Here is a 24,588-nt window from a genome sequence, read left to right on the forward strand (position 1 = left end):
ACTGTACTGCAGTCTTTCAAGCTCAGCAGTCCAGCTCGATAAGGATCCTCACTATCTGACTATAAAGCTACTGATAGAAGCACACTCAATATTGTTACAAAAGGATCACGGGACTGAGCTACACCATGAAGTTGAATAAAAGGATTAAAAAAAAAAAACAAATCCACCATTTGTGAAATACAGGTATAAAGACAGTATAACGTGTATCTGTGATTATTGTTACAATACACGATCTCCAGTCAATTGGGAGAGTCATGGTGATGCTGTGACTGCTCATATCAGTCCTTGTTTTCATGCCGATTCACTGCAAGAGACCAAGCAGGAAGTGTTTATGGTAACGTGACACTGCAGATGAGTTCCGTGAGAGAAAGACACGGACATGTTGTTGTTGTGTTATCACGAGTGTCTCAGTTCCCCCCTGAGATTCACCTGATGGGTTTTGGATACCAGAATGCACCCATTAAAATCACATCATATGTAGTTACATTACTGCACTGCTGTATGATGACAATCCTCTTTCTATAAATCCCACACCATCAATCTTCTTGATTTTTGTCAATACTGAATTAATGCTGCGTTTTCCAGACTTATTATTTTGTTGGTGCGAGATGAAAAATAATGACTATACAATATATCCTTGTTTTGCGTTTAACCTCTCATAAGGGCTCACCTTACATCAAATTTATAGAAATTACAATTGGGTAGTTGCAGCTCCACAACACTGCACAGGATAAGTAGTACAGATAATGGATGGATGGATCTAATCTTACAGGTCACCTTTATAAAGGCTTTATTTCTTACACACTGAGTGGTCCAATCCCCTGTGCACTATGTACAACTGTTATTCCAGCTGGAGAACACACAATGTTTCTGTCTTTATATTAAAAAAGAGCAAAAATCGACAAAAGATCCCCTTCAATCAATGTTAAATGTTCTTTTTCTCAGCTTTGCAAGATAATTTGCATTGAAAATAATGTATCCAGGTTATATATTTAATTATTCTTGTTCATCTTTTTTTGCCTGGGTATGACCACAACCGTGTTTTCCTTTAATATGTGCCATGTAAATGAGCTTTGCTCTGATTGGCTGTTGGCAAGCTCTTGCTGGGCAAGCATTCAGAAAAGTAAGGTAGTGGCTAAAAGATAAAGCGCTAAAAGTGAGGGGTAGACTTTTTTTTCTGAAGTGCTCATATTCAATCACTTCATATATCACTCTGGTAAAGGTACTACAGCCTTTAAATACAGTGACTGACGATTTTTTTCCCACCAGAGAACTGTTCATCAATTTAAAAGGTCACCATCAGGTCCATAGTGTCGGTAGCACAGGCCTGACGGTAAATAAGTACATCTTGTTTGAATGCTTTTTTATTTCAGGATCATAGGGTGGGAATTGGGAATACTGCATTTATCGTGCACTTTACACCAGACATTTGCCGATTACCGGTTTCAAGGTATACTTTGGTATGAAAACGTCAAGGTTTCAAAACCACAAAAAAATTCCGTCATACCGTCCCTAAGGTATTAGATATTTTTTTATGTCCCAAAAATACATAGAGAAATCCCTCGGTTGCAGCTGTAGGACTCAACCCTCCACCAACGGTTGTTGCTCACTGTCAGTGAGTCAGCTGTGCTACACGATAGCTGGAGGAGGTGAAACTCCTGAACTTTTTCCCCCATCGAAGAAAACAAAATCGCCGATATGGGAATACTTTGGCTACAGAAAGATTACGGACGGCCGCGGCTCCGAGGAGGACATGTAAAACATGTTTGCGGACAGTGGCTGCCGAGCAGGCAATACCTCCAGTATGATTTCGCATTTTTACGAAATTAAAAGTTAATAAACACTGTCATGAACGTTTCCCACAAGATACGTGAGTTAACTCCAGCATGTTTAGTGTGTCTAGCGGTGGTAAAACGTGGTGTTTTTTTTCTCTCTGGCAACTGTTTGTGTTGAGAAAGAGAGTGTGTGTATAATGTAAACATGATACGAGTCATACACATGTGCTTTTTATGGAAATAATTAATTTTTGTTCTGATGGTAATAATCTTGAGCTGTGGCTGTGGGTTTAGGCTAACCTGAAGGACTGCATTATTTTAATTTTATTCAGAATATTTTGTTATTTAAAAATATTTATATTTTAACTTAACATTACACTTATGTTCCAATTTGATAGTTTTTTTTTTGTTTTGTTTTTTAATCCTGTTCAATGGAAAAGTTTTTTTTTTTCAACCCAGATATCTCAAAGTAACACATTTTAGAGCTGTAACTGCAATACCGTAAAACCGTGATATTTTGGCTTAAGGTTATCATACCGTCAGAATATCATACCGGGACATGCCTATCACCAATTAGCCACAAACTTGCACTATTTTAAAAGATCACATGCAAATTATTAAATAACCTGAAGAGATTTCTCAGAAAACTGCTTCCTAGACCGAATTCTAATCAAATGCAACCCTAGACACAAGTGGAAGTCAATAGAGTATGCTAGTGCGTGCAGCATGTCACTGTCTCTGTGTTACTTGCAGCATTTTTAAGTATCAGTGATAAAATGATTATTGTAAAAATTGATTTGCGGGGAATAAACATGTGAGGAATAAGACATACTTTCTGATATAAAATGAAGCTAAGCATATCTGATCAAACTGCAATAGAGAAGTTCTGGGAGAAGACCTAGATCATGTATGTGTCTATGTCTGTAAACAGAACTACAAGTTCTATACTGTCAAGTGGGTAACCTGCTTGAACCATGATAACAACACAAACAACACACATTTAACTCTCACGTCCCTTACTCAAAGAACTTAGTATAAGTCACTCCAGCAAAAATGCTGACAGAACTGATCCGCCTGAGCACTGACATGAGAGTCGGCACCAAAAGACAATGGAAGTCATTCATCACATTGCATTTACAGTATTTTAGTCATTGAGTAATTTTTCACTTTCTTTTGATGACCTGATACAGACACTACTGCGTCTGAGGCAAAACTGACTTGGTTGATTGATGGACGACATGAGATTTGACAAGGTGTCCCAGATGGGATTGCGATTTTTCCCTTACTCATACATAACAGCACATAGCCCTCGGAAAACTGAAGGACTTAATTCCTCATCCCAGACAGAACACGCTAATAAAATAGGGCTGAAGAGAGCAGCGAGGCAAAGAACAAATGGGAATTTATTGTCCAAAACTGTGTGTGTTTGTGTGCAGCCATGTGTGTGAGAGAACCCAGGTGAATCCATGTGCTGCCAGCACTTCAAAACATTCCCAATAAATAGAGAACATTGGGACCGACAACCAGGATTATGTAATGCATTTTCCACCAACGTGGTAACTGCACACTCATCTTCCCGGGGGCGAACTCTGCTCAGCTGGAGTGGACATAAATGCTGAGAAATGGTGGCGCGGGTGGTAGCGAGGGACACGAGGTGCATTTATACAAGTTTCACCAAGGTTGGTCTGAGATCAACCTGGGAATCCCACAATATGGACGAAGAAATGTGCATACGCTGATTTGTGCATGTGTTACACGCGGCGTAGAATGGATTGTGTGAATGTAAGGGGAAGAGGAGGCTGGCATTTGCAAGGTCATCTGCTGTGTCACCATTCGCTATGCTCATCGACATAGGAGACAACAGCTCATATTTGTGTTCTCTGGTTAATTGCTTCTTATTTCTTCATTTAGATAACCATCTTTTATGTCATCCAAGTGAATTAGGAGTAAACTGGCACTCTTGCTTAACATTCAAAAATTGGTCAAACATAGGTACCTCGCACATGTTATTGTTTGACTTCACATCCCAGATGGTCACTTTAACATTAATTGATATACATACAAGTAGGCAAAAGTAAAAAGAGTTCCATCCAACTTGCTGTATAAAATGCACTCATCCCCAATTACGGTATGTCTGGCCCATGTGCTGATTCGGTGACGCTGTCATAATGTCATATCACCCCAAAAATATAACCATAGTCTGTAAAAGTTACAGAAAACAATGGTGAGATGGAAAACTTTTAAAAGCTTTGCTATACTGTAAAAAGTGCAAATCTAATTTCCCTAATGGGCTAAATGAATCTATAATCTACCTACCTATCTTGCTTGCGACTGCTATCATACCATATTCTGCTCATCAAAACATTCTTCATGGGTAGATTTCACATGACACAGTTTTCTGCAAACAGATAATTAGATGTGTGGCAACATGGCATGAGACCTACAATATAATGTATGAAAAAAGTATTGACCGACATCGATATGTTTTCTTCTAATGATAAACTGTGATGGATGAAAGCTTCACGGACACTTGGAAGGAAAGGTCATTTTGGGTGATAGTGTACAGTGCAATAATGACATTTAGCGGACTGAAAATGCAACCCATTATAACAAGTCTGAAAGGTTTTTAAAAATTATTGATTGCTTCAATTCCAGATTTAAACTACCCATTGTCCTGATTGGAGTCACTCGAGAGCTGGAGCCTACCCCAGTTGACATTGGAAAAACATCTTAGTTCATCCTGGATTAGTTGGCAGTCAATCCCAGAGCACATACAAAAGACTCACTTAAAGAAAGCTGTACCCACGAACATAAACCACTACCATATGACCACTAATAATGTTGTGTGTGCCACACAATAATAATAAGCTTGATCACACTTCTTCTGTGAAGATTACATTTATTGTGATCAGCCATATGACTTTGGTTAATCATATCCTCATGACAAATGTAAACACAGCTTCAAAATTTGATTTTTGGTTCACTTTTTACTAGGCCTGAACGATATTGGAAAAGAACTATCATTGCAATTTTTGGGGGGTTTGTGATATATTGCGATATTATACTGCGATATTAAAACTAGAAGAATTTTTACTAGATAACTTAAATAGCTCTGTTTGGGACAGGCCTGAACGATGTTAGAAAAAAAATTAACATTGCGATATACGTGTAATTCCTTCATTCATTCATCTTGTGAACTGCTTATTCTCATGAGGGTCGCGGGGGTGCTGAAGCTTATCAGAGCTAACTCCATGCAGAAGGCGGGGCAAACCTTGAACAGGTTGCCAGCCACTCGCAGGGAAAATATAGACACACAACCAGTGATGCACAAACTCATACCTACGGACAATTTGGAGTGTTCAATCAGAATACCATGCAAGTTTTTTGGAGAAGTGGCATGAACCTGGAGAAAACCCACGCAGGCATGGTAAGAACATGCACAGTCTAAACAGGAAGGCTGGAGCCAGATTTGCACCCACGATCTCAGAACTGCGAGGTGGACGTGCTAACCACTGTCCCTTCGTGCCGCCTTCATAATGTGAATAATTTTTTTAACAAGAATAACGCAGAAAAATGCTTGTCATTATTAAATGCTTCATTGAGTGAGTCCACTCAAATTTACTCATGTTTTGACACTCACGCTGGCGAAAACAGCCTCTCACTTACACAATAAATGAGTTGGCACTCAGCCTGTCGCTATATGCAGTAAGTCAAATTATCGCACAGTAAATAAAAATGTTGATTGCATATGAGACTCCAGTAGGTTTCACAGATGTTTATTGGCCATAGACACGCTGTAGAATTAAAGTTCAGACATACAAAATAAGGAAACACTTCTACATTAAATATTGTAAAACGTTAGCACTGCTACATTGAGACTAATGAAAAAAAGACAATGTACTTTAGCCTGCTATAAAACATTGGCAGTCTTCTCCACAACGCAAAATTGCGGTTAAAAGGTGACACTTCAAACCTGAAAACTCGCTTGATTAAAGAAGTTGCAAGCAATGCGAACAAAAGAAAAAAAGTATTACTGATACCACATGCATGATGAAAGTGAGGTGCACTTTTGTTTTTGTTTCTTTTTACTAAGTGTAAAGCTTAGCAAATGGTCTTCCGGTGGACATTTCAAAATAAAAGCACGTCATGTTCAGATTTCTGGAGGCAACCGCATATTTGCAGGACAAGATGACAGTCATTTTAGATCAACTTAACACTTTTATTGGGCTCTAATTGGTAGACAACAAAAATGACATTGGGTTTCTAATTTATTTCATATTCTGCACCTAACTAGCTATAAAATAATTCAATATGCATAGTGTTTTTTTTTAATATTTATAAATTTTAATATAGTTTATGTTTAATTAAGAATAACAATTTATTGCATTTGAATCTGTGATTTATTAGGATGTACAGTCACTATATTCATGGTTGAATAGGTTGAAACAAAAAACAGGCAATAATATCGCATTTCGGCAATAATATTGAGACAATATATCGCCTACTAAAATTTGTTATTGTGACAGGCCTAGTTGCCACAGCACACTTCAGACTGGGCTGCAAGTTTAGCTATGATTAACACATTTGTGCCTTTGATCGTAGAGCTACCGGGGCTTCTCAGGCCAGATCAAAGCTACAAACCTGTCAATCATCGTTAACTTTAAGTACCAAACACCAGCTGTACTGGTGACCAAGAAAAACAGTTTGGTTGCACAGCCTAGCAGGAGGAAGGGTGAGAGGCTGTGGCGCTGTACGAGCATGAAGCAGAAAAACCATGAATATACATATATTTCTAAAATAAAAACTCAGTCCATTTCACCAGATTCCGATCCTCTGAAAAATGGCGCAATCGGACCAATTTCCAATCACCTGATCAGATTGGGGACATCCGTAATTTATATAATGCCATTAAATCCAGGCTTGCTCATTTTAAAAAGAAAAACAAAAACAAACAAAAAAATTGCACGTCCTGTGATGTGACTGTTGCGCATGCGCACATTGTGATGACGATGTTCAAACGATATATTGTGCAGGCTTTCTTTTTACACTTTCAATCTTAAACAGAAACTCTCTCTGAAGGTCTCGAAAAACTAGACTGTAGAAAAACCTCATGTTTTGGTTGGTAACTACTGTATATACAGGTATTGTAGCACACCATGTATTGTGTATACACATGTTGTGCATTTGACAAGATAGGTTGGAGTGTTAGGAAGCCAGCAGATGACAGAAGTATAAAGTGTATGACTTGAACTTAACACCCAAAGACGTAATCTTACGTGAATACCCATGAATGTCTTCTATGGCACATAGTGTATACTACATGCTTTGACCACCACATAGTGGACTGTATCAGTCTTCTTTCCTGAGGGCAGAGAGTACTGGAAGGAGGGCAAGCATGCAAAACTAAATAATGCAGCGGCCCAGTCTCCACATGATGACCTAGTAATCGGCTGTTTATAGCAAACACTGATGCCATCTCGGGCTGTCACACAATACACGATACAAAACACTCTATCATCACATAATCACTTTCATTCATCCATCTATTTTCTACACCGTTTAAGAGGATGCAGGTGAGACAGGTGATAAACAGACAACTAGGGTGTACCCCTAGACTGGTTGGCAGTTCATCACTGGGCACACTAAGACAGCAACATTAACACTTGAAGGAAGTAAATATTCCTCAATGAAACTGTTTTGCAATTAGGGACATGGGTCAGCATTTCAACTTCACCTTAACACTTTGCTGGCATGACTGCATTACATAGTAGATGAGTATGAGTACATTAGAATTGAGCAAGGAGAACCTGTATAAAATGATGTAATTAAAGTCTGAATCAAGAATCAAGTCTAGGATAATTTTCCATTCAGTACAGAGAATATGCACTCACGTCTCGAGGAAAAGCATTCATCTCAAACATCATTAGGTCATTCTCAAGCATGATATCATCTCCACACATTCGGACGTCCCCTAAAACTTCATCTGTTTAAAAGATGCAATCGCTTGCAACTTGTCCACGCATCATAAACGACCACATACATCCATGTCCCAAAGTAAACAACTCAAAGGCTTGCCCCTCCGTGTCCCACCATTACCTTCGGTGTGGCAAGTGGACGATAGGATGGTGCTCGGCGGCCGGAAGATGTACGGAAGGTATCGAGAAAAACATTTCATCTTCTCCTCCTTCTCCGATGCTTTCCGACGGGTGTGGAGTGTTTGCTCGCAGGCTCCACATCCGCACTGCCTCCACGATTGCCAGCCAGAGAATCAGAGGGGTGCTGCCTGCGGGTCGCTCGGGAGGGGAAACAGCGTGTCAACGACGTGGGGGGCTATGACAGCAATCCCCCACACACCGCACCCTCCCTCCCCGCTTTCTCAGGAACTGCGATCGGCACTTGACTCATTATTGACTCAATGTTGTTTGACGCCTTTTCATCCCACACAGGAGGGAGATTTATTTGTGCTCCGACCAAAGTGCGCAATGATGTTCAGTTTTGCACGTGTCACAAAAGTTGTGCAAAATTGTGAATTTGGGATAAGATAAGGCGGGTCTTCGTATCCAGAAAAATACTAAAATCAAACTTGACAAATCAGTCACAACTTATTTATTGCTTATGCTGTACGTCGTCATGTTTTAGCGCCATCTTGTGGTTGTATTTGTGCAAAAAATAAGTTACTATGATGGAGGACCAAAGCTCCCAAAATGAAAAATAAATAAAAGTAAAAAATAAAAATTGCTATGAATACAAAAATAAGAAATCAGATTGAAAATTTAAAATACATACAAAATAAATATGAAAATAAATACGTGAATAAATAAAAGTGAAAATAAAACTGAAAATATTTTTTTAAAATAAAATATTATAAATATAAAAAATATATGTAGAAATAAATACATAAATAAATATATATATCGAATTAAATATTATCAATAAATAAAAGCGCTTTGCACCCTTTATTTTGATACGTGTGACTCTTTTAGATCTTATTTTTTTCAGGAATTCTTCCAATCAGATTCACAAAATCTAAGTTTAGAAGCACAAAATCGGGAAAAATGCTTTCTAGTGACAGGGTTTACGTAAAATCTCGCGAGACCTGAGCGTGAACTAATGCCAGCGGAAGTAGTCCCCATCCTCTTTTTCGCCGGCCATAGAAGAGTACACGGCAGGGTAAGGTTCGATGCGAGTATTTTCACTCGACAATCGTCATCAATCCACGTTATAACACGTCGATCTCTCCAAATAAAATTCCGAAAACCCGTGTATTAGTCACGACCCTCACTTTTCGACCCATATTGAAGCGAAATTTATGAACAATGACAAACACTGCGTCTGCTGCTTAGCTGCGCTATTAGCACCTGTGAATATCCGCATGTTAAGCCAATGAATGTAATATTTCACCTGAGCCAGAAAAAAACACTTTGAATCAAGACTACGTACGGCAATAATGTAATATCCGTTAGCAGTTGGTGAATTTAGCAAAGGGAATAATTCCTGGAATGAGCAGAATATTATGCTAACAATGCTAACCGTAGATGGCTAGTTTGCATGCTGAACTCGCCAGAATAAATGCTCAAAAGGCATAGGAACATATTTGCGCTTAATGTGCTGGCTATGAATTAGAAAACTGCTATTGTTTCGATCGCATACACATTGACTTTGTTAACAAGGTTCAAACCGAGATGGCTTCTTCCATGGTTTGATACATTAGTATTTCGATTTCTATACATGTTAACTTGTATCCAAAGTATAATTTGAAACCTAAACATTTGAGGTTTGTTACCCTAACTGCCTTCCCTCCCCATAGCAACATGAAGCTGAACCCGTTTGTAACATCTTCCCGCCGCAAGAACCGTAAGAGGCACTTCAATGCTCCCTCACACATCAGGAGGAAGATTATGTCCTCCCCCTTGTCTAAGGAGCTCCGTCAGAAATACAACGTGAGGTCAATGCCTATCCGCAAAGATGACGAAGTCCAGGTACAGAAATTAATGCTGATTTTTGACTAGAAATTGAGGTAGAAATGTGTATTCTGTTAATGTGTCATTTTGATTTTTACAAACAGGTTGTCCGTGGACACTACAAAGGCCAGCAGATTGGCAAAGTGGTGCAGGTGTACAGGAAGAAATACGTCATCTACATCGAGCGCGTTCAGAGAGAAAAGGCCAACGGAACCACAGTCCATGTTGGCATCCACCCCAGCAAGGTGATCACTTTCTCTGTGGGATGTGTCATGCTCATTGGAGTGGATGTGAGATGAATGCCAACATGAAGCAACTGGGGCTTGTATCAGTTTGTGTGAAAAAAAATTGACATCTTAAATTCATTAGGGCTGTCCCAAACGATTATTTTTCGCCCTATTAGTCGACTATTTTAATGATTTTTTTTTACTTTTTCTTTTTAACTAATCTTGCGATTAAATTTTTGCTGACGATTATTAATCCACAAAACATTTTGGAACACTTATTCTTTATTAAAGCACAAATAAATACATACATGACAATAATAAATCACAAACAATGAGGTCAAATGCTGATGGCATTAACAAGTGCAAAATAATGGAATGTAAACAGAGAACACTGAGTTCACTTTCCCCTCAGGATTCAAAACTTTTTTTCTCTTTTTGTGGTATGTTTCTATTTTTCTAAGAGTGAGCACCAGAAGTACGCGAAAAAACTTAACAATGCACATTGATACAACGCTACGACGGAGTATTAGGGCCAAATACATTTTTAAAAAAGGACTATGAATTTTAAAGTTTTACTATTCCTACTAGAAAAAGTGTCATTATTATGTTGTTGCTGCCTTGTTGTGCTGGCTGTGGCAGAAAGGAGCCATGTTGTTCCCACAAGTTCTACAAATAAAGAATTGCAAACCTGACCAAGCTAAACTCTGTCGGCGTTACAACCTATATAGTTTTTTAACTCGCCTTTTACTGTCGACTGGATGTTGTGCTGGTCGACGGATTTACGTCATCGACTACGTGGACTAGTCAGGACAGCTCTAAAATTCATTAAACAAGGGGAATGTAGTTGTAACTTTTCTGCCTATTTTTGTTTGAATCCTACTTGCTGTACCTATTTTTTGTTGTCTTAAATTAGTTTGGGCGAATTTGACAGATGGCAATAGCGTTAATGCAGGTTTACCCGGCTTTTTTACTTTGTTTCACCTCAATTTATACAAGCATTTGTAAAAACTCATTCACACTGCAACTTGACCTAGACCAGGGGTGGGCCAACTATTCCGCAGTGGGTGCGGGTTTTTGTTGCAACCCATCAAGAGGACAGCTTTTCACCAATCTGGTGTCTTTCAAGTGAAATCAGTTGATTGCAGTCAGGTGTTTCACGTTTCCCCGGACGTCTCATTGGTTACACAGCTTGTGCTGGATCAGTTGTAAAAAAAGACCAGGACCAACTGCGGCCCTTGAGGACCGGTTTGCCCACCTCTGACCTAGACTGTTATTGCATTTAGAAAAATTTTGTTTGCTTTTTGTACCAAATATTTAATCGAATGATAATCACACTCATGAGTTGCTTGAAAAATGAAAAGGAATGACTTCAGTGGGGAAAAAGTTGTATAAAAAAGCTCAAAACAAAAATTTTGCAAAAAGGGGTATCCCCCTTCAAACTTATGAACCGTTAAGATGTGTTCCAGGCTGATTTTTACTCCAGATCAGAGTGCAAAAGTTACGTCAGAAGCCCTGGCTTTTACTTCAGTGCCAATATCATGACATATAAGCCTCAAATATGTTTGTTCATATTGGTGTGCTATCATAGCTTTTTATTTCTGAACGCCTGTGCTTTTCTTGACTTGATTTAAAATGGTAAAAAAAAAACAATTCAAAAGAGTTCCTTTTTTCTTGTTTACCAGCCTAATTTAGTAAATTGTACTATAGGTATACGGATAGACAATTGAAGTTGTTTTTGTTGTCTTGCATTTAAAAGGCTGCTATAGAGTGAAGATGGAGCACTTTTCCAGTGACAAGTCCGTATTTTTGCGACTTTCTAGTCTTCAGTGATGTAAATTTTGTCTCAAAAGCGAATATAAAATGCTAAGGCAAAAAGGGTGTGCCATCTTAGGCACCCAACGATTCGATCACGATTCAGGGTGCTACGATTTGATTATTGAACAGTGTTGACGATTATCGATGCATCACACATTACTAATTAATGAAGTAGCCAAACAAATTTATGTCCATTATTTTTTTAAAATATCCTAATGATTCAACAGGAACGATGGAAACATGCCCATACAAAAAGCTGCCCTTAAACTTTTTTTTTTTTTTTAAAAGCAAAGTGCAAAAACTTTAACCATTTTAAAGGCAGTACTTATTTCTCAACATGCCCATACAACACACAACTGAGCTTGATGTTCTTTTTCACAAGACGGTGCATAAACATTAGCTGTTTCAAAGGCAGTACTTATTTCTATCAGCAATACAATAAAATTTACACTGGTGGAATGACTTCCACATTTTCTGGAAACAAAGTGTCTTTAGAAATAAGACTTCTTTTAACCAATATACTTTGTTTACGCAGTTTTCTGTACTATTATGTTTGTAGTGTTAGTGCTGTACTTAATCCTGGTTTTAAATGTTCTGCATCTGAAGTAACTTTTGTACACCACCAAACAACGCACAACTTGACATGGAAATACATGTTTGTAAAGTCGCTAATTAGCATAGCGCTTGGCGCTAACTAGTAACATCTCAAAAACAACAATACAATCTAAACAGTACAAGAGGGTTCGTGTACTCACCTCTGATAGACATGGTACCCACGGGTTATTAAAAGTATTAAAAAAGCATTGAATTTAGTTTTCCATTATTAAATGTATTAAAAGTATTAAATTAGCTGTTGTAAGTCTGGAATTTTTTTACCGTGGTCTTTAATTTTCAAGAACATCTCAGTGCAACCTAAATTATATCCGTGACGAAGTTTTTTTTTTTTTTTTTAATCCATAACGAAGATGACGCATAGAATTTTTACGATGCACTGCACTACAAATCGAAATGCAACTGGTGCGTGCCAAACAACCACAACCAGCAAAACGGAGAATCCACCCACGTCTGCATCGGGAATGCGTCCATTTGTCGGTGGAACGAAAACCCTGCAGGCAGAATTATGGATTCTGAACACCAAAACATACCACCATTCATATACTTCAAATGAGTCCATTGGTGATCTGTTTCGGATATTACATCATTTTTGGTCGGCATCGGCTGTCACAATGTTGGTCATATTGCGTTTTGTTCCAGAGGGAGCGTTCCTGATGTCGTAACTGTCTTTCGTAACTAATTTTCAGTTGGCAGGAAAAAAAACGCACATTTTCTTAATGTTTAAATAGTCTACATATTTTTATGATCATTATAAATGCATTTACCCAATGAAATAACACTGGAAAAGTTTGTTAAACTAAAGTTGGTCAACTCGTGTTTTTTTCCGGAGGGAGCATTCCCGACTTCGTAACTGCAGCCAATTTAAGCTCATCAAGACTTTAAGATAGAGGTAAAATCGGGCCTAAAAAATCCAGCCCGACCCAAACTGGTCAGCGGGTATTGAAGCCCGACCCGCGTTTTGTGTGATAACATTTGTGACTATGTCTGCATAAAAGCCTGTCTTTTGTAACGAATTCTCAGTTGGCAGAAAAAAAACCCGCATTTTCCTAATGTTTAAATGGACTACATATTTTTATGGTCATTATAAATTTATTTACACAACAAAATAACGCTGGAAAAGTTTGTTAAATATAAATGAACAGATGCGGTTTTGCGGACTCGCAGAGGGGAAAGTTAAAAAGGGCGTATAGGCACGCTCTGGCTCTGCAATGACCATACAGCGCCTTCTTTTTTTTATCCAAATTATTTGTTTTATAACAAGTATTCCTTAGTTTATCATTCATACATCGTTAATATATAGTTATCTCAAAAAGTTAGCGAGAAAGAACCCTTGCCCGGCCCGACGTAATAATTGACATTTTAATTTTGGTCATGTATTCAGTTTAATTTAGCTGTTTCCAGCTTGCTATGTTTATAATTGCAATGTTTGTTTACTGCTTTTCCTCTTACTGTGAAGAGGGAGGAAGTTACATCGGCCGCCGCTATGATATTTAAGTCATCAGCCCATCTGCTGTGACCCGGGAATTTAACGCCTGCTTTCACGCACACTGCTTCCCATGTCAATCGACACAGGAAATTGTTTTCACACACAAGTGCTGCACGGTTAAGTCCCGCGATATTCCCGTTGTTTTGGAGTATGTGATAGGGGCTCAAGTTACATCCAGATACTTTAGGTTGCAATTTATGGGTCATGCGAAGGCAGTGGACCTGACATTTCGGTTTGCCTTTCGAATGAATGTGAATTTCGCCGTTTTAACTGAAGAGTTAGCCATGTTCACTGGGGTCTTGGCAGGTGCACTAGCGGCTAGCCTGTTACAGAAGATGGCTGGTCTGAGTCCTGTCCTCCTCTTTTTGTCCATAATTATTGTGTGCGTGTGTGTGTTTAAAAAAATTCTGACAGACTTTATAATGTTACTTTAAATGTGTTTTAATTGTATCTTCAATATATGTGCATTCTTTTGTCAAACACACTTAGTAATTGAGTTTAAATTTGATGTTCAGTGCTTTATTTAATATGATTCAATATGATCTAAATAATGGGTGCAAGTAAAGCATTAATTTTCAGTTGAAATGGCATTAAAAAAGGTCTTAAAAGTCTTGAATTTAGATTTATCAATTCTCTGGGGACCCTGGATAGACGGACACAGGACTTAGCAAAACACTTTTTTCCCCCATTAACACGAATTCAAACTACTGCTGGACAACTGAAAGACAAGAAGCAACAAACTCTCTTCCCTTTTCGCTCTAAAAAATAACTTACGCACAGAAGCGCGACTGCCGTGTCCCTTGCCTGTCTCATATACAATTTGGTTTTCGAGTCTTGAAAAGGAGTAAATCTCTCGCTCAGTAACCAGGTCATCCATCATAACGTGCGTGCGTCCGTTAAAGGTGTCCGAGCGGCAGACGTGTCTTGAATTTTGTTTAGCTAATAACGTCTGTCATAAAGTTATTAAGGAAAATCATTGTTTTTGAACATTTATGAATCGTGTCGTCGTCGCGATCCATCTAATAATCTATTTTTTTTGGCACTACCTTGTAAGGTGTATTACTCACCAGCGTATCCACACGAAACATTTACTCAATTTGTTAACCTAAATATTTGTAAAATTTACTATTAATTACTAATTTAATTAATGGGCTCTAATTTGCAAAAAAAAAAAAGACAGTGGGTTTTTCACCTGTTTCATATTCTGCACCTAACTAGCTTTAAAATGACTCATTATTGTGTTTTTGATATTTAGACATTTTGATATAGTTTGGGTTTTATTTAAGAATAACAATTTATTGCATTTCAATAGGTGATTTATTAGGATGTGTTGTCACTATTTGTGGTTGAATAGGTTAAAAAAAAAACAGGCAATAATATCACATATCGCAATTTATGAGACAATATATCGTCTACTAAAATTTGTTATCGTGACAGGCCTACAGTCATATGTATTACATTGCCAACTAGAAACTGCAATTTCGGGAGAAATTACACACCTTGGTCTTTCCTCTGTTGAGATACAAATCTTAGCCCCACTCAGGTCTATCAATAGAATGGACCATAATGCCAGTCATTGGCACTAAACAAAGTTAAAGCCATTAGAAAAGATTGGGAGAATTGGACGTCCATGTCCGTCAATGGCAGCACCCTCCATAATTGTTAATGGAATCGGGGAAGTTTGGGGGACACGTCCTATTGATATCTAGTCATTTTCTGTTGATTTGGGGAAAAAAAAAAATTCCCATTGAAAATGAATGGGAAAAATTTTGGACGTCCATGGACGTCAATGGTATCAACTTACATAAGCGTCAATGGAATCCAAGTACATTGGCATCAATAAAATGAACAAACATGAAGAAATGCCATTGGAAATGAATGGGAAGTTTGGACGTCCATGAACGTCAATGGCATCACCCTCCATAAGCAGCAAAGCAATCGGGGACATTTGGGGGACACGTCCTAATGATATCTAGTCATTTTCTGTTGAATTGGGGAAAAAAAAAAAATTCCCATTGAAAATGAATGGGAAAAATTTTGGACGTCCATGGACGTCAATGGTATCAACTTACATAAGCGTCAATGGAATCCAAGTACATTGGCATCAATAGAATGAACAAACATGAAGAAATGCCTTTGGAAATGAATGGGAAGTTTGGACGTCCATGGACGTCAATGGCATCACCCCCCATAAGCGGCAATACAATCGGGGACATTTGGGGGACACGTCCTAATGATATCTAGTCATTTTCTGTTGATTTGGGGAAAAAAAAAAATTCCCATTGAAAATGAATGGGAAAAATTTTGGACGTCCATGGACGTCAATGGTATCAACTTACATAAGCGTCAATGGAATCCAAGTACATTGGCATCAATAGAATGAACAAACATGAAGAAATGCCATTGGAAATTAATGGGAAGTTTGGACGTCCGTGGACGTCAATGGCATCACCCTCCATAAGCAGCAATGCAATCGGGCACATTTGGGGGACACGTCCTAATGATATCTAGTCATTTTCTGTTGAATTGGGGAAAAAAAAAAATTCCCATTGAAAATGAATGGGAAAAATTTTGGACGTCCATGGACGTCAATGGTATCAACTTACATAAGCGTCAATGGAATCCAAGTACATTGGCATCAATAGAATGAACAAACATGAAAAAATGCCTTTGGAAATGAATGGGAAGTTTGGACGTCCATGGACGTCAATGGCATCACCCCCCATAAGCGGCAATGCAATCGGGGACATTTGGGGGACACGTCCTAATGATATCTAGTCATTTTCTGTTGATTTGGGGAAAAAAAAAAATTTCCCATTGAAAATGAATGGGAAAAATTTTGGACGTCCATAGACGTCAATGGTATCAACTTACATAAGCGTCAATGGAATCCAAGTACATTGGCATCAATAGAATGAACAAACATGAAGAAATGCCATTGGAAATTAATGGGAAGTTTGGACGTCCGTGGACGTCAATGGCATCACCCTCCATAAGCAGCAATGCAATCGGGCACATTTGGGGGAAACGTCCTATTGATATCTAGTCATTTTCTGTTGATTTGGGGAAAAAAAAAAATTCCCATTGAAAATGAATGGGAAAAATTTTGGACGTCCATGGACGTCAATGGTATCAACTTACATAAGCGTCAATGGAATCCAAGTACATTGGCATCAAAAGAATGAACAAACATGAAGAAATGCCATTGGAAATAAAGGGGAAGTTTAGACGTCCCTGGACGTCAATGGCATCACCCTCCATAAGCAGCAATGCAATCGGGGACATTTGGGGGACAGGTCCTATTGATATCTAGTCATTTTCTGTTGATTTGGGGGAAAAAAAAAAATTTCCCATTGAAAATGAATGGGTAAAATTTTGCACGTCCATGGACGTCAATGGCAGCACCCCCCATAAGCGTCAATGGAATTGGGGACGTTTGGGATATACGTCCTATTGATATCTGGTCATTTTCTGTTGATTTGGAGAAATTTAGTTTTTTCCCCATTGAAAATGAATGGGAAAAATTTTGGACGTCCATGTAAGTCAATGGCGGCACCCTTCATAAGCGTCAATGGAATTGGGGAAGTTTGGGGGACACGTCCTATTGATATCTGGTCATTTTCTGTTGATTTGTGGTAATTTTGTTTTTTCCCCATTGAAAATGAATGGGAAAATTTTTGGACGTCCATGGCAGTCAATGGCATCGACATCCATATAGTCAATTGAATCCAAGTACATTGGCATCAGTAGATTCGACATGCATGTCCGTCAATGGCATCAATGCAATGTAAATTCCATGGGAAATCCCATTGGAAGTGAATGGGACTTTTCCCATTAAGTGAATGGGAACTTTTCCCATTCGAAATGAATGGGATAGTTTTTGGCAAATTTCCGAGGAAGCGTAATTTTTTTCCAAATTCTGTATACAACTTTTATGCCCCTCACCGTCCCGGAATTTTTGATGCCCAAATTATGTGATTTGGTCAAAAATTGTAGGACTAGATACATTTTGAAACTTTTTTTTTTTTCACGGAAAATTGCCGTTTACGGACGAACGGAAAATTTTTCGGGGCCATTTGTAAAGTTTCCTGTGTCACGCGAAAATTCCGGTCGTGCCGATACTTGAACGGTGCCGATCGGTCTAACGGTTCGGGCTGTGAAGCGCGCGTTTTTTTTCCATTCAAAATGAATAGGAAAGTTTTTGGCAAATTTCCGGGGAACCGTAAATTTTTGCCAAATTCTGTATACAACTTTTATGCCCCTCACCGTCCCGGAATTTTTGATGCCCAAATTATGTGATTTGGTCAAAAATTGTAGGACTAGATACATTTTGAAACTTTTTTTATTTTTCGGAAAATTGCCGTTTACGGGCGAACGGAAAATTTTTCGTGGCGGTTTGAAAAATTCCCATCGTCACGCGAAAATTCCGGTCGTGCCGATACTTGAACTGTGCCGATCGGTGCTACGGTTTGGGCTGTGCGTTGGCTCAAAAAAACGCGGAGAATAAGATGAATAAATAATAAGTACAACTAGAAACTGCAATTTCGGGAGAAATTACACACCTTGGTCTTTCCTCTGTGGAGATACAGATCTTAGCCCCACTCAGGTCTATCAATAGAATGGATCATAATAACAGTCATTGGCACAAAACAAAGTAAAAGCCATTAGAAATGAATGGGAGAATTGGACGTCCATGGACGTCAATGGCATCACCCTCCATAAGCGGCAATGCAATCGGGGACATTTGGGGGACACTTCCTAATGATATCTAGTCATTTTCTGTTGATTTGGGGAAAAAAAAAAAATTCCCATTGAAAATGAATGGGAAAAATTTTGGACGTCCATGGACGTCAATGGTATCAACTTAAATAAGCGTCAATGGAATCCAAGTACATTGGCATCAATAGAATGAACAAACATGAAGAAATGCCTTTGGAAATGAATGGGAAGTTTGGACGTCCATGGACGTCAATGGCATCACCCCCCATAAGCGGCAATGCAATCGGGGACATTTGGGGGACACGTCCTAATGATATCTAGTCATTTTCTGTTGATTTGGGGAAAAAAAAAAAATTCCCATTGAAAATGAATGGGAAAAATTTTGGACGTCCATGGACGTCAATGGTATCAACTTACATAAGCGTCAATGGAATCCAAGTACATTGGCATCAATAGAATGAACAAACATGAAGAAATGCCATTGGAAATGAATGGGAAGTTTGGACGTCCGTGGCCGTCAATGGCATCACCCTCCATAAGAGGCAATGCAATCGGGGACATTTGGGGGACACGTCCTATTGATATCTAGTCATTTTCTGTTGATTTGGGGTAATTTTGTTTTTTCCCCATTGAAAATGAATGGGAAAAATTTTGGACGTCCATGGCAGTCAATGGCATTGACATCAATATAGTCAATTGAATCCAAGTACATTGGCATCAGTAGATTCGACATGCATGTCCGTCAATGGCATCAATGCAATGTAAATTCCATGGGAAATCCCATTGGAAGTGAATGGGACTTTTCCCATTAAGTGAATGGGAACTTTTCCCATTCGAAATGAATGGGATAGTTTTTGGCAAATTTCCGAGGAAGCGTAATTTTTTTCCAAATTCTGTATACAACTTTTATGCCCCTCACCGTCCCGGAATTTTTGATGCCCAAATTATGTGATTTGGTCAAAAATTGTAGGACTAGATACATTTTGAAACTTTTTTTTTTTTCACGGAAAATTGCCGTTTACGGACGAACGGAAAATTTTTCGGGGCCATTTGTAAAGTTTCCTGTGTCACGCGAAAATTCCGGTCGTGCCGATACTTGAACGGTGCCGATCGGTCTAACGGTTCGGGCTGTGAAGCGCGCGTTTTTTTTCCATTCAAAATGAATAGGAAAGTTTTTGGCAAATTTCCGGGGAACCGTAAATTTTTGCCAAATTCTGTATACAACTTTTATGCCCCTCACCGTCCCGGAATTTTTGATGCCCAAATTATGTGATTTGGTCAAAAATTGTAGGACTAGATACATTTTGAAACTTTTTTTATTTTTCGGAAAATTGCCGTTTACGGGCGAACGGAAAATTTTTCGTGGCGGTTTGAAAAATTCCCATCGTCACGCGAAAATTCCGGTCGTGCCGATACTTGAACTGTGCCGATCGGTGCTACGGTTTGGGCTGTGCGTTGGCTCAAAAAAACGCGGAGAATAAGATGAATAAATAATAAGTACAACTAGAAACTGCAATTTCGGGAGAAATTACACACCTTGGTCTTTCCTCTGTGGAGACACAGATCTTAGCCCCACTCAGGTCTATCAATAGAATGGATCATAATGCCAGTCATTGGCAAAAAACAAAGTAAAAGCCGTTAGAAATGAATGGGAGAATTGGACGTCCATGGACGTCAATGGCGGCACCTTTCATAATTGTTAATGGAATCGGGGAAGTTTGGGGGACACGTCCTAATGATATCTAGTCATTTTCTGTTGATTTGGGGAAAAAAAAAAAATTCCCATTGAAAATGAATGGGAAAAATTTTGGACGTCCATGGACGTCAATGGTATCAACTTACATAAGCGTCAATGGAATCCAAGTACATTGGCATCAATAAAATGAACAAACATGAAGAAATGCCATTGGAAATGAATGGGAAGTTTAGACGTCCATGAACGTCAATGGCATCACCCTCCATAAGCGGCAATGCAATCGGGGACATTTGGGGGAAACGTCCTAATGATATCTAGTCATTTTCTGTTGATTTGGGAAAAAAAAAAAAAAATCCCATTGAAAATGAATGGGAAAAATTTTGGACGTCCATGGACGTCAATGGTATCAACTTACATAAGCGTCAATGGAATCCAAGTACATTGGCATCAATAAAATGAACAAACATGAAGAAATGGCTTTGGAAATGATTGGGAAGTTTGGACGTCCATGGACGTCAATGGCATCACCCCCCATAAGCGGTAATGCAATCGGGGACATTTGGGGGACACGTCCTAATGATATCTAGTCATTTTCTGTTGATTTGGGAAAAAAAAAAAAAAATCCCATTGAAAATGAATGGGAAAAATTTTGGACGTCCATGGACGTCAATGGTATCAACTTACATAAGCGTCAATGGAATCCAAGTACATTGGCATCAATAAAATGAACAAACATGAAGAAATGCCATTGGAAATGAATGGGAAGTTTAGACGTCCATGAACGTCAATGGCATCACCCTCCATAAGCGGCAATGCAATCGGGGACATTTGGGGGAAACGTCCTAATGATATCTAGTCATTTTCTGTTGATTTGGGAAAAAAAAAAAAAAAATCCCATTGAAAATGAATGGGAAAAATTTTGGACGTCCATGGACGTCAATGGTATCAACTTACATAAGCGTCAATGGAATCCAAGTACATTGGCATCAATAAAATGAACAAACATGAAGAAATGGCTTTGGAAATGATTGGGAAGTTTGGACGTCCATGGACGTCAATGGCATCACCCCCCATAAGCGGTAATGCAATCGGGGACATTTGGGGGACACGTCCTAATGATATCTAGTCATTTTCTGTTGATTTGGGGAAAAAAAAAAAATTCCCATTGAAAATGAATGGGAAAAATTTTGGACGTCCATGGACGTCAATGGTATCAACTTACATAACCGTCAATGGAATCCAAGTACATTGGCATCAAAAGAATGAACAAACATGAAGAAATGCCATTGGAAATGAATGGGAAGTTTGGACGTCCCTGGACGTCAATGGCATCACCCTCCATAAGTAGCAATGCAATCGGGGACATTTGGGGGACAGGTCCTATTGATATCTAGTCATTTTCTGTTGATTTGGGGAAAAAAAAAAATTTCCCATTGAAAATGAATGGGAAAAATTTTGGACGTCCATGGACGTCAATGGTATCAACTTACATAAGCGTCAATGGAATCCAAGTACATTGGCATCAATAAAATGAACAAACATGAAGAAATGCCATTGGAAATGAATGGGAAGTTTAGACGTCCATGAACGTCAATGGCATCACCCTCCATAAGCGGCAATGCAATCGGGGACATTTGGGGGAAACGTCCTAATGATATCTAGTCATTTTCTGTTGATTTGGGAAAAAAAAAAAAAAATCCCATTGAAAATGAATGGGAAAAATTTTGGACGTCCATGGACGTCAATGGTATCAACTTACATAAGCGTCAATGGAATCCAAGTACATTGGCATCAATAAAATGAACAAACATGAAGAAATGGCTTTGGAAATGATTGGGAAGTTTGGACGTCCATGGACGTCAATGGCATCACCCCCCATAAGCGGTAATGCAATCGGGGACATTTGGGGGACACGTCCTAATGATATCTAGTCATTTTCTGTTGATTTGGGGAAAAAAAAAAAATTCCCATTGAAAATGAATGGGAAAAATTTTGGACGTCCATGGACGTCAATGGTATCAACTTACATAACTGTCAATGGAATCCAAGTACATTGGCATCAAAAGAATGAACAAACATGAAGAAATGCCATTGGAAATGAATGGGAAGTTTGGACGTCCCTGGACGTCAATGGCATCACCCTCCATAAGTAGCAATGCAATCGGGGACATTTGGGGGACAGGTCCTATTGATATCTAGTCATTTTCTGTTGATTTGGGGGAAAAAAAAAATTTCCCATTGAAAATGAATGGGTAAAATTTTGGACGTCCATGGACGTCAATGGCAGCACCCCCCATAAGCGTCAATGGAATTGGGGACGTTTGGGATATACGTCCTATTGATATCTGGTCATTTTCTGTTGATTTGGAGAAATGTAGTTTTTTCCCCATTGAAAATGAATGGGAAAAATTTTGGACGTCCATGTAAGTCAATGGCGGCACCCTTCATAAGCGTCAATGGAATTGGGGAAGTTTGGGGGACACGTCCTATTGATATCTGGTCATTTTCTGTTGATTTGGGGTAATTTTGTTTTTTCCCCATTGAAAATGAATGGGAAAAATTTTGGACGTCCATGGCAGTCAATGGCATCGACATCTATATAGTCAGTTGAATCCAAGTACATTGGCATCAGTAGATTCGACATGCATGGCCGTCAATGGCATCAATGCAATGTAAATTCCATTGGAAATCCCATTGGAAGTGAATGGGACTTTTCCCATTCGAAATGAATGGGATAGTTTTTGGCAAATTTCCGAGGAAGCGTAATTTTTTTCCAAATTCTGTATACAACTTTTATGCCCCTCACCGTCCCGGAATTTTTGATGCCCAAATTATGTGATTTGGTCAAAAATTGTAGGACTAGATACATTTTGAAACTTTTTTTTTTTTCACGGAAAATTGCCGTTTACGGACGAACGGAAAAATTTTCGGGGCCATTTGTAAAGTTTCCTGTGTCACGCGAAAATTCCGGTCGTGCCGATACTTGAACGGTGCCGATCGGTCTAACGGTTCGGGCTGTGAAGCGCGCGTTTTTTTTCCATTCAAAATGAATAGGAAAGTTTTTGGCAAATTTCCGGGGAACCGTAAATTTTTGCCAAATTCTGTATACAACTTTTATGCCCCTCACCGTCCCGGAATTTTTGATGCCCAAATTATGTGATTTGGTCAAAAATTGTAGGACTAGATACATTTTTAAACTTTTTTTATTTTTCGGAAAATTGCCGTTTACGGGCGAACGGAAAATTTTTCGTGGCGGTTTGAAAAATTCCCATCGTCACACGAAAAATCCGGTCGTGCCGATACTTGAACGGTGCCGATCGGTGCTACGGTTTGGGCTGTGCGTTGGCTCAAAAAAACGCGGAGAATAAGATGAATAATAACTAGAAACTGCAATTTCGGGAGAAATTACACACCTTGGTCTTTCCTCTGTGGAGATACAGATCTTAGCCCCACTCAGGTCTATCAATAGAATGGATCATAATGCCAGTCATTGGCAAAAAACAAAGTAAAAGCCGTTAGAAATGAATGGGAGAATTGTACGTCCATGGACGTCAATGGCGGCACCTTTCATAATTGTTAATGGAATCGGGGAAGTTTGGGGGACACGTCCTAATGATATCTAGTCATTTTCTGTTGATTTGGGAAAAAAAAAAAAATTCCCATTGAAAATGAATGGGAAAAATTTTGGACGTCCATGGACGTCAATGGTATCAACTTACATAAGCGTCAATGGAATCCAAGTACATTGGCATCAATAAAATGAACAAACATGAAGAAATGCCATTGGAAATGAATGGGAAGTTTGGACGTCCATGAACGTCAATGGCATCACCCTCCATAAGCGGCAATGCAATCGGGGACATTTGGGGGAAACGTCCTAATGATATCTAGTCATTTTCTGTTGATTTGGGAAAAAAAAAAAAAATCCCATTGAAAATGAATGGGAAAAATTTTGGACGTCCATGGACGTCAATGGTATCAACTTACATAAGCGTCAATGGAATCCAAGTACATTGGCATCAATAGAATGAAAAAACATAATTAAATGCCATTAGAAATGAATGGGAAGTTTGGACGTCCATGGACGTCAATGGCATCACCCCCCATAAGCGGTAATGCAATCGGGGACATTTGGGGGACACGTCCTAATGATATCTAGTCATTTTCTGTTGATTTGGGGAAAAAAAAAAAATTCCCATTGAAAATGAATGGGAAAAATTTTGGACGTCCATGGACGTCAATGGTATCAATTTACATAAGCGTCAATGGAATCCAAGTACATTGGCATCAATAG

The 24,588-nt window shown here is 38.8% G+C and overlaps 2 protein-coding genes across 2 annotated transcripts in view; one reads left to right on the top strand and one right to left on the bottom strand.

The window, feature by feature from the left end:
- The window catches only part of LOC130923752 (serine/threonine-protein phosphatase 2A 55 kDa regulatory subunit B beta isoform), a 100,863-nt gene extending 92,681 nt beyond the window's left edge, over positions 1–8,182 (bottom strand). Inside the window, exon 1 of the mRNA XM_057849686.1 lies at positions 7,872–8,182. Within this exon, the coding sequence (XP_057705669.1) occupies positions 7,872–7,950 (79 nt within the window). The 5' untranslated portion in view covers positions 7,951–8,182. The remainder of the gene's footprint in view (positions 1–7,871) is intronic.
- A 672-nt stretch (positions 8,183–8,854) lies between these two features.
- rpl26 (ribosomal protein L26) overlaps positions 8,855–24,588 on the top strand; it is a 35,640-nt gene continuing 19,906 nt past the window's right edge. The window contains exons 1-3 of the mRNA XM_057850733.1: positions 8,855–8,945; positions 9,583–9,754; positions 9,841–9,981. Coding sequence (XP_057706716.1) covers positions 9,587–9,754; positions 9,841–9,981 — 309 coding nt within the window. The 5' untranslated portion in view covers positions 8,855–8,945; positions 9,583–9,586. The remainder of the gene's footprint in view (positions 8,946–9,582; positions 9,755–9,840; positions 9,982–24,588) is intronic.

The sequence above is a fragment of the Corythoichthys intestinalis genome, chromosome 11 (assembly GCF_030265065.1).
Source record: "Corythoichthys intestinalis isolate RoL2023-P3 chromosome 11, ASM3026506v1, whole genome shotgun sequence".
NCBI lineage: Eukaryota > Metazoa > Chordata > Actinopteri > Syngnathiformes > Syngnathidae > Corythoichthys > Corythoichthys intestinalis.